This window comes from Pyricularia pennisetigena (assembly GCF_004337985.1).
Source record: "Pyricularia pennisetigena strain Br36 chromosome 7 map unlocalized Pyricularia_pennisetigena_Br36_Scf_8, whole genome shotgun sequence".
Taxonomy (NCBI): Eukaryota; Fungi; Ascomycota; class Sordariomycetes; order Magnaporthales; family Pyriculariaceae; genus Pyricularia; species Pyricularia pennisetigena.
The window spans coordinates 1,735,368-1,746,459 of NW_021940920.1; the positions used below are offsets into that span (position 1 = coordinate 1,735,368).

At 61.2% G+C, this 11,092-nt stretch overlaps 2 protein-coding genes across 2 annotated transcripts; one reads left to right on the plus strand and one right to left on the minus strand.

The window, feature by feature from the left end:
- Positions 1-1,352: 1,352 nt before the first annotated feature.
- Positions 1,353-9,481, plus strand: PpBr36_09594 (uncharacterized protein; the record flags this gene model as incomplete). Its single annotated transcript, XM_029896715.1, has 3 exons — positions 1,353-1,538; positions 1,627-1,771; positions 1,857-9,481. The coding sequence occupies 3 exons, from the start codon at positions 1,353-1,355 to the stop codon at positions 9,479-9,481; spliced, it is 7,956 nt and encodes a 2,651-aa protein (XP_029744496.1).
- A 156-nt stretch (positions 9,482-9,637) lies between these two features.
- On the minus strand, positions 9,638-10,870 carry PpBr36_09595 (uncharacterized protein; the record flags this gene model as incomplete). Its single annotated transcript, XM_029896716.1, has 2 exons — positions 9,638-10,584; positions 10,663-10,870. The coding sequence occupies 2 exons, from the start codon at positions 10,868-10,870 to the stop codon at positions 9,638-9,640; spliced, it is 1,155 nt and encodes a 384-aa protein (XP_029744495.1).
- Between the last annotated feature and the right edge of the window lie 222 nt (positions 10,871-11,092).

The following is an 11,092-nucleotide window of genomic DNA, read 5'->3' on the forward strand; positions in this document are numbered from 1 at the left end:
ACGATTGAATAGTCGATCTACTCCTTCGGGCCGCCGCCCCATGGAGATTCAAAACCCCTGTACCCCGACCCTGCGACTGGGTGGGAATAGGTTATCTAGCGAAGTGGTTTCCAGAATCAGGGGGGAGACCGAAAGGAGAAAAGCGCGTCAAGCTAATCTAGATTGCCCGAACCTGTAAAAAATCATATTCGCGTGTGGACTGATTATTGTGTTTTTTTTTAAAGTTTTGCTTTGCCAAGGACGAAACATGGGTTGGGGTAATCATTCTGGACCCTAGAACCCTTTCCCCAGCTGGAGGTGAGGAGCTTGTACTTGGGTCGAAATGACTAGTGGAACTTGTACTTGCAGAAGGAAATAGAGAGTCCCCATTTTGGCTGGATACTGGCACAAGCACCAAACTAAGGAATAAGGCCTCTGCAAAAGCCTTTGGGCAGATGTTTAAATTTTAACTTACACCACAACATTCATATTCAGAGTGCAGGTTGGATTGTCATCAATGGCTTTATTCTACTGCTCGATTATATCATTATATGAAGCTACGAGTTAGAGCTGGTTCATACAAACATGTTTCGCTTATGTAAAAGCTTACGCGTGGCGTTCGTCAACCCTTTCGGATATGGCATAGCGCCCACTGCCCGCTCTCTCTTCCAAAGCATATCCATAAGTAGTTCCAAATGTCACAGATTCTTTCTTATGAGTCGGTCATCCACACACACATGACACCACTTCCTGTTAGAATCTCGTGGACGTGCTCAATGGTTGGCGTAGGAGTTTGTGTCAAATGTTTCTGGAATCGAGCTACAGCCGAGTCAACATCACAGGTGAATCCTATCATGGGTTGAGGGGCAAAGATAAAAATCTCTGCCGGTTTTCCCGTTATGGCTACTGAAATGCAGCGGAGCTGGTTATCTAGGGAAAATAAACTGTTCAAGCGTGGGTACAAGCGCTGCCTGGTAACCGTATTCGTCACGGGTAAAAGTATAATCTGCAATGGATCAAGCCTGCAGTATGCTCCATGTACCCTACCATAACACTGTCGTCTTTGTTTCGTTGTGATTGCAATCTGTAACCACTTCGGGATTTGATTCTTTTGCACAGGATTTGTGTATACTTGAGCATCCTGCCGGCTATGCTGCCGGCTACCTTGCCGGCTATGCTGCCTGGCTCTCCTGTCAGTTTTAGGACATTAAAGCCGCTGCTCTCCGGTTCGGTTCGTACATCACCCGGCTCTTCCATCCTCGCATATTCGCAAACTTTTCAGCTACCTTGTCACGAGTTTTGGCTGGTTGCCCCGCTGGTGCCTGAATCCACATTATACCCGTTTGTCAAGACACTTCAGCTGCCATTGCAACATGGAGGCAGACAGCTCAGAGCCGATAGCCATTATTGGCCTCAACTGCAAGCTGCCCGAGGAGGCCGACTCCCTCCAGGGGTTCTGGAAGATGCTCTGCGAGGCCCGCAATGTCGCCACCGAGCCGCCAGAAGGCCGCTATAACCTGGACGCCTTTTACCACCCAGATCCCGCCCGTCTTGACGCCGTAAGCATGTTTTGAGTGGCAGTTTGTTTTGCCTACTGGCGATGACCGACAAGATTCTGACCAAGAGGGCTTATAACCGCCCCAATAGATCCGCACTAGAAAGGCCCATTACATGAAAGAAGACCCGCGGGCATTTGATGCGCCATTCTTTAGCATGTCGGTTGCTGAAGCGTCTGTAGTCGACCCCATGCAAAGATGCCTGCTGGAGGGCGCGTACCGGACGTTTGAAAACGGTAAGTTGCTTTTTTTATTTTTTTCCCTTTTCACAAGGTGTACAATTTCTCTTTACAAACACGGACTAATAAATACACCAAACAGCCGGAATCCCCATGGATCAAGTAGCCGGGTCCAAGACCTCTGTCTACTGCGCAAACTTTGCACGCGACCAGGAGACCATAGTGGCGCGCGACCCAGAGTACCAGTCGCGCTACCAGTCGACGGCGACGGGCTACGCGCTGCTGTCCAACCGCATCAGCCACTTCTACGACCTGCGGGGCCCCTCGCTGACCCTGGACACGGCCTGCTCCTCGGGCCTGTACGCGCTGCACCTCGCCGTGCAGAGCATCCTCCTCGGCGAGAGCGAGATGAGCCTGGTCTGCGGCTCCAACACGTGCATGACGCCCGAGGCCATCGCCGTCGTGCTGGACAACGCCAGCTTCCTGTCCAAGGACGGCCGCTGCTTCAGCTTCGACCGCCGCGCCAACGGCTACGGCCGCGGCGAGGGCTTCGCCTTTGTCCTGATCAAGCCCCTGAGCAAGGCCATCCGGGATGGCGACTGCGTCCGCGCCGTGATCCGCGGCACCGGCGCCAACCAGGACGGCCGCACGCCCAGCATAACGCAGCCCGGCGCCGAGGCGCAGCGGGCGCTGATAAGGGACACGTACCAGCGGGCCGGGCTGGGCTTCGACCAGACGGGCTTTTTCGAGGCGCATGGCACCGGCACCTTGGTCGGCGATCCGACCGAGACGGAAGCCATCGGAGATATTTTCAAGCCGCACATCGAAAAGCCGCTGCATCTCGGCTCGGTCAAGTCCAATATTGGCCATTTGGAGGGAGCAAGCGGCCTGGCGGGTCTGATCAAGATTGTGCTGGCGCTGGAAAAGGGCATTATCCCGCCCAATGCCGACTTTGAGCTTAATCCCGCCTTGAGACTCGACGAACTGAAGCTCCAAGTCCCGTCCAAGGCGGTGCCTTGGCCCACGGATGGGCTGAGGCGGGCGTCGGTCAGCTCCTTTGGTTATGGCGGCTCCAACGCACATGCGGTTCTGGATGATGCGTACAACTATCTCAAGCTGAGGGGGTTGGAGGCTCACCATAAAAGTGTGGAGAAGTACCGGGAAGAAGAGCTTGAGGGGGGATATTCATTGGGTTATACCAAGGGCGACTATATCAGCAGTGGTCACGTCAATGGCAACGGCAGCAATGGCCACCTCAATGGCAACGGCCATACCCCTGCCACCTGGGCAATCATCCCATTTTCCGCACAAGATGAAGACGGTACCAACCGTCAAGCAGAAGCCCTACAATCCCACCTCTCCACCACAACCACAACCACAACCACCACCGCTGCCACGACGGACGAAAAGTCCTTTCTGCTTGATCTCTGCCACACGCTCTACTCCCGTCGATCAGTGCTCAACTGGCGCTCTGCCGCCGTTGTCAGCTCCCTGGGCGACGCTTGCACAAATCTCAAGTCCGACACCTCCAAATCAGTCTTCACCCTTTCCTCCAAGGTCCCCGTGTGCAGTTTCGTATTCACCGGCCAGGGGGCGCAGTACGCCAAGATGGCTTCGGGGCTCTTGGAAAAGTATCCCATTTTCAAAGCCGCCATCGAGGAGTGCGACATGTTCCTGACCAAAGAGCTGGGTAGTCTGTGGTCCGTCCTCGAGGAGCTGCAGCGCGACGCCGAGACGTCCAAAATTGACCAACCTCTCTACTCACAGCCTTTGTGCACCGCGATACAAGTTGCCTTGGTTGACCTGCTCAGATCGTGGGACCTTGGCCCGTCGTCTGTGGTCGGGCACTCCTCGGGTGAAATTGCTGCGGCCTATGCAGCCGGCGCCATCACCCGCGAGTCGGCATGGCGCATCGCCTACCACCGCGGAGTCGTCTCGGAAGACCTGGTCGCTTCTTCGGCCGCTGCTCCCACGACCATGATGTCGGTTGGTCTGGGTGAGGATGACGTGGCGCCGTACTTGGCAGGCACCGACGTGACGGTCGCCTGCGTCAATTCCCCCATAAACGTCACGGTCTCGGGCCCCGTTAAATCCATCGAGGAGCTGTACAAGCGCCTCGACGCGGCCGAGGTCTTTGCCAAGCGCCTGCCCGTCAAGATCGGCTACCACTCGGCCGTTATGAACAAGGGCAGCGAGGCGTACGAGGCCAGCCTCAAAGGAAAAATCGCGGCACCTCCACCACCAAGCAAAAGCGGCTCCGCTGGGCCGGTCAGGGCGGCCATGTTCTCGTCCGTCACGGGCGAGGTCATTGACCTGCACGAACTGACCAAGCCGTCGTATTGGGTGTCGAACCTCGTCTCGACGGTCAGGTTCTCCCAGGCGCTGACGGCTTTGACCTCGGAGACCAAGGCGGGCCATCGTTTCCTCCTCGAGCTCGGCCCTCAGGCAGGGCTGCGCCGGCCCATCAAGGACACGCTGGCGGCGACGGCACCCAAAAGCGTCAAATGGCGGTACGCGGCCGTGCTCTCACCGACGGACCACGACGTCAAGAGTCTGCTCGAGGCGGTCGGGCAGGCCTGGAGCGACGGCGTCAAGGTCGACCTGGACAAGGTCAACGCATGCTCGATCGCGGCCGGGCGCGCCCCAAGGGTCATGGTGGACCTGCCGTCGTACCCCTTCAGCCGGGCCAAGTGGTACTGGGACGAGTCGCGCATCTCCAAGAGCTACGCGTTCCGGCCGTTCCGGCGGCACGCGCTCCTCGGCATCCGCGACAAGGACTGGAACGCCAACGAGGGCGCGTGGAAGCACACCATCACCGTGGACGAGAACCCCTGGATCCGCGACCACGCCCTCAACGGCAGCGCCATCTACCCGGGCTCGGGCATGCTGGTCATGGCCATCGAGGCCGTGCGCCAGCTGGCCCACGCGCACAGGGACAGGATCAAGGGCTACCGGCTCAGCTCGGTGCGCATGCTGCGGCCCATCCAGGTGGATTCATCAGAGCACGGCGCCGAGGCCAAGATCTACCTGCGGCCGCGCAAGCTGTACGTGCCCAACGAGCAGCTGCCGTCCTACGACTTCCGCATCTACACGATCCAGGCCGAGGAGTGGGTCGAGGTGGCGTCTGGCAGCGTCAAGGTCGAGCTGGAGCCGGCGGCACAGGCCCGAGAGCAGGAGGAGGCGGCCAGGGCGCGCGACGCCAAGTTCGCCGCCGAGTGCAGGGACGAGTATCGAGGCATCGCCAAGCGGTGCACGCTGGTGGCGCACACCAAGCAGTTCTACGACAACCTGTCGAGGAAGTCGGGCTTCGACTACGGGCCGTACTTCCAGCTGCTCCAGGACATCGCCTACGACAGGAGCGGGCACGTCACGGCGACGTTGAACCTGCGAGAGTACGCCAGGCACATGGAGTACGCGCAAGAGGACCCCTGCGTCGTGCACCCGACCACCCTCGACGGCCTCTGCCAGAGCCAGATGGTCGGCCTGTCCAGGGGCGGCTGGTACACGGTCCCGACCATGATGTTCACGCACGTGGCGGAGCTCTGGGTGTCGCATAAGCTCTTCACGGCCGAGGGCAACCCGAAGCTCAAGGTGGCTTCCCAGGAGACCATGCGCGGCTTCCGCGGGTGCGTCTGCCGCACCATCGCGCTTCTGGAGGACACCATGGAGCCCGTCATCATCTGCGACGGCCAGCGCGGCACCGCCATCTCCAACCTGGACACGGGCGTCACCACCGACACCGAGGCCACGGGCCGCATGGCCTACGCGATCAAGTACGCGCCACACGTGCCCCTGATCCGGGACCTGAAGGAGCTGCGGCCGGCGCTGCAGGTTGCCGCCAGGCGCATCGACAGCCTCGAGTCCGAGATGGACCGCATCAACCGCTCCGATGCCATCATGCTCCACTACGCCAAGCAGGTCGTGGCCGGCATCGACTCGATGGGTGGAGACAAGCCCTGGCCGGACGGTCACTATTTTGACCGCTATTTCGAATTCTTGCGTCATGTGGTCGCCCAAGAGCCCAAGTGGCATCACGAGGGTAGACGAGGAGGGACGAGTGCGGTCTCTATGGGGCAGATTCTTGAAGAGGCAGACCTCGATCCTGGATGTGCTCTCAACAAGCACGTCGGTGAGCACATGCTCGGTATCCTCGAGGGCAAGACCGCGGCACTCGAGGTTATTTTCGAGGGCGACCTGGTCGACAAGTTCTACTACGCCGACCTGACCTCGCTGCTCAACCGCGTCATCGGGCAGTACGCCAAGGTCCTCTCGCACAACGACCCCAACCTCCGCTTCCTCGAACTCGGCGCCGGCACCGGCAGCTCCACGCACAAGGTCCTCCCGGAGCTGGTGCACGACATTGGCAACGGGCAGCAGGCGGTGCGGTGCAGCGAGTACATGTACACGGACGTCTCCAGCGGCTTCTTCGAAAAGGCCCGCGAGCGCTTTTCGTACGCCGCCCCGGCTTTAAAGTTCGCCAAGCTGGACATCGAGGCCGACCCGACCGTGCAGGGCTTCGAGGAGGGTTCGTACGACGTCGTCATCGCTGGGAACGTTCTCCACGTCACCAAGGACCTGGTCCAGACCCTTCGAAACGTTCGCAAGCTCCTCAAACCTGGCGGCAGCCTATGCTTGGCCGAGCTGGTCCACGTCGATACCCTCCGCCACGCTTTCGTGTTTGGTCTGCTTCCCGGATGGTGGTTGCGTCCCCCTCCCGAGGGCCGGGAAGGCTATGCTGACCAGGGCCCGCTGCTCTCGGCCAGCCAATGGGACCAGGCATTCCGTGAAGCCGGCTTTTCGGGCGTCCAGCTGGAATTCCAAGACTTTGAAGACCCTCTGTACCGCCAGGTCTCCATTCTCATCACCACCAATCCAGCGACGGAGGAGCCAACCCCTGCGCCCAACGCACTCACCATGTCCAACCCGGGGGCCCAGTACATTGTAGTAGTCGACCCAGCCTCGGAGCAGCAAGCGAACCTCTGCAAGGAGATCCAGGCCCGGCTCGGCTCAGCGCGAATCTCAAGCCTCCCCGACATGGCCAAGCTCTCCGAGGCAGATCTGGAGGAGACGATAATAATCAGCTTGGTGGAGCTGAGCCGCCCCGTGCTGGCAACCGCCACAGAGGCCGAGTTCGACGGCATCAAACGCCTCGGCACGCGGTCCAAGATGACTTTCTGGCTAACCACGGGCCTGGGACCGGCCGCCCGGAACCCAGACGGAGAAGCCACGGTTGGTTTCGGGCGGGCCTTGTGCTCCGAGCGAGCGGAGCAGTGCTTCGTGATCCTCAGCCTGGAGGATCCCTGGGCCAGCACGCAGGCCTCGGCCGAGACGGTATGGCGCGTGCTCGCCGAGGCGATGCGCAGCGACTCGGCGCTGAGGGAGACCGAGTACGTCGAGCTGGACGGCCTGCTGCACACGCCGCGCCTGGTCCCGGCCGGCCACATCAACGAGGCCATGCTGAGGCGGAGCAGGAGGCGCGACGTCGAGACCTACACCATAGGCAGCGGCGACGTCGCCTCCAGGCCGCGCTTCTACCTCACCATCGAGACGCCGGGCCTGCTCGAGACGCTGTACTACACCGAGGACGCGGCCGGGGCCGACCCGCCCGGGCCCGGGTGCTGCGAGATCGAGATCAAGGCCGCCGGCGTGCAGTTCCGCGACGTCATGACCGCGCTGGGACAGATGACCAACGACAGTTTCGGCTGCGACGGCACGGGGGTGGTCGCGCGGGCGGGCGCGGGGAGCAGTTTCAAGCCCGGCGATAGGGTCGTATACTGCAGCAACGACTCCAAGGGATTTGGCACCTTTGCGCGCTACAGGGACCAGGACCTGACGCTGCTGCCTGACGGCATGTCGTTCCGGGTCGGCGCCGCCATCTCGGCCGTGTGGAGGACGGTCGTCTATTCGCTGGACCACATGGCCCGCCTGAGGCGGGGCCAGTCGGTGCTGATCCACGCGGGCGCGGGCGGCGTCGGGCAGGCGGCCATCCAGCTCGCCAGGCTGCGCGGGGCGAGCGCCATCTACGTCACCGTGGGCAGCACGGAGAAGCGCGAGCTGGTCAAGTCGCTGTACGGCATCCCCGACGAGCACATCTTCCACTCGCGCGACGGCAGCTTCAAGGACGACGTCCTGCGCGCCACGGGCGGCAGGGGAGTCGACGTGGTGCTCAACAGCGTCAGCGGCGAGCTGCTGCAGGCCTCGTGGGACTGCATCGCGCCGCTCGGCTCCTTTGTGGACATTGGCAAGGGAGACGCCATCCAAAACAACCAGCTCGAAATGGGCCCCTTTTCGCGCAACGTCACCTTTTCCTGTATCGACCTGTCCCTCGTCAGCGCCGTCAACCCGCAGCTGATGACGGACGTCATGGCCGAGGTCCTGGACCTGTTTGCCAACAACCCGGAGCTCCACGAGCCTCTGCCGCTGCAGGTCTACGCCGCCGACAGGATCGAGGAGGCCTTCCGCCTCGTGCAGAGCGGCAGGAACACGGGCAAGATCCTCCTCGACTACGAGACGCCCGGCGCCGTCGTCAAGTACCAGCCCGCCCTCAAGCCGTCGTACCAGTTCTCGCCCGGAGCCACCTACCTCATCGCCGGCGGGCTGGGCGGGCTGGGCCGCGAGATCACCCGGTGGATGGCGGAGCGCGGGGCGCGGCATTTCCTGTTGCTAAACTCGCGCGGTGTGGACAGCAGCAGGAGCAGCAGCAGCAGCAGTAGCAGCAGCAGCAGCAGCAGTCAGGCCGAGGTCGTCTCCTTCCTCAGGGAGCTGGACGAGCTGTCGGTCAAGCACCTCGAGCCGGCGTGCGACTGCTCGGACCGCGGCGCGCTGGAAAAGGTGCTTGCCGACGCCGCGGCGGCCGGCTTCCCTCCGGTGCGCGGCTGCATCCAGGGCGCCATGAAGCTGGATGACGACGCCATCGCCAACATGCCGGTGGCCAAGCTCCACGCGGCGCTGGACCCGAAGCGGGTGGCGTCGTGGAACCTGCACGAGCTCCTGCCGCGGGACCTGGACTTTTTTGTCCTGCTCTCGTCCTTCTGCGGCATCTTTGGCAACCCGGGCCAGGCCAACTACGCGGCGGGCGGCACGTTCGAGGACGCCCTCGCGCGCCACCGCACCTCGCTCGGCCAAAGGGCCGTCTCCATCGACCTGGCCCTGGTCGCCGAGGCCGGCTGGGCCAACGACAACTACGAAATGGTGGCCAGCAACCTGCGCACCCACGGCGGCATCCACAACGACCAGCTGATGGCGCTGCTGGACGTCGTCTGCGACCCGCGCTACGACGCCGATCACGACCACGACCCCCAGGTCGTGACCATCGTCGACCCGCCGCGCCACCTCTACCACCTGACCCGGGAGGGCCGGATCGTGTGGCCGACCAAGCCTCTGTTCCGGCACCTGCTGAAGATTGGCGAGACGAGCGACGGCGGCGGCGGCGGCGCAGGCACAGACGGCGACCAGAACGGGTCCGAGGCCGCCGTCAACTACGTGGCGCTCGTCAAGGCGGCGGCGTCGCTCGAGGAAGCGGGCGAGATCATCGCCTCTGGCCTCGTGCAGAAGCTCGCCAAGTCTCTGTCCGTCGACCCGGAGAGCTTGGACGTGGCGAGGCCGGCGTACGTGCTCGGTGTGGATTCGCTCATCGCCGTCGAGCTGCGGTACTGGTTCGTGCGGACGTGTGGGATCGAGGTGCCTGTGTTTGTCATCATGAAAAACATGCCCCTGAGCGACTTGTGTGTGCATGCGGCCAGCAAGGTTTTGGAAGCGGCGATTTGATTTGGGGGAATATTGGGGGGGGGGGGGTTTGATTGTTTAGTGTAGCCTGTTGATCTGCCTTACTGCCTTATAATAGTATACATGGCCACTGCATGAGTCTATGTTGTGCCAACTGAACATCTTGTGCTCTTTATTACTTCCGTCAAGCATCTCATCTCACACTCTACTGGCTATCTGAAACACCACCGACCCGTCGCCCGTCTCCTCAACCTCCCTCACCACGAATTTGCCAGTCGCCTCCCTCGCCTTGACGAACTGGTCCCCCGTGTATTTGAGGCAGCTGTTTGTGAGCACGTACTTGTCAGCCCCGCCGACCCGGACCGACACCAACGTCGTGGCCACGTTGACCGTGCCGATCTCGGTGTCTAAGGGCACGAGGTTGTACAGGTACCTGGGCGCCAGCGCAGCCTCGTGGCAGCCAAGCATCCGCTCCTCCTCGGACGAGACGTCGGACGCGGGCGACTCGACGTCGGGCGTTCCGGGCATGGCGTGGGGCCGCCAGCTCTTGTCGAACTTCTGGCCCACCAGCGCCGAGAAGCGCCGCATTTCGGGGTGCAGATAGAACCCCCGGATGACGTCGGTCTTGGCGTCCCCGGCCCGCCCGTCGCATATCTGCATCTCCGACAGGACGAGGTCGCCCGGCCGCGTCAGGCCCGCCAGCATGTTTCTGATCCTGGACGGCAGGTCGTTGCCCTCCTGGAACCCGAGGTTCGCAATCACGGTCACCATCTCGTCCGAGTCGTCCCCGTCGACGTCGCACCCGGGCAGCGGCGGGTACTCGTCCACTGACGCGTGGTAAAAGTCCTGCACCCAGTACGTGAAGCGGTCCGCGCCGATGATGGGCTCCAAGACGGCGCGCATCACGTGCTCGCTCTCCGGGTTGATGTCGAGCCCAATGTATTGATGCAGACGAGCGCCCGATCCAGGACGCAGCAGCCGTGCCAGGATCACCGATGACTTCCAGGGCTCCGGCCCGAGCTCAACGTACCGGATGCGCCTGCCGCCGCTCAACCTTGCTACCTGGTCCGTGGCGGCGACCAAGGCCTCGTGGAAACTTGCGCCTCCGTGCGGGCCTGAGCAGAGCGTTGGGCTCTCGAGCGCCACTGGACGAAAATCGGTCTTGTATCAGCCGCTATTGGCGAAACCCTAGTAGACTGTCTGGATGCCCAAAGTCGACTTACTGCGGTTGATATTTGCCATGGTGTCAAAGATGGCCCCCAGAACTTCTTGTTCGTCCAAAACATCCTCCGTGACATCCTTGACGCCGTCTGGGTTGTATTTGGCAGAATTGTCGAGAATGATAATATCATCGGCTTCGATACCCGTCTCTGCCATGATGGACTTGGCAACGAGATCGTTGAACATGGGCATGTGGGCAACGGCAGCCATTTTTTCTAGCTGATTTATATATATGTATATAAACGTAGATATTGGGAGATGGCTAAAGTGAGGATGCTTGAGACGAATGTTTGTAAATTCTAGATTTGTCTGGGATAGGAGACACGGATCTGGAGGGCTTGTCTCTCTGAGCTGCTCTCTGAATCAAGATATCCACGGTGGCATCGAGGCGTTTTATACATCGGCTCGCAGACCGGAGAGCTTCCTCCTAGC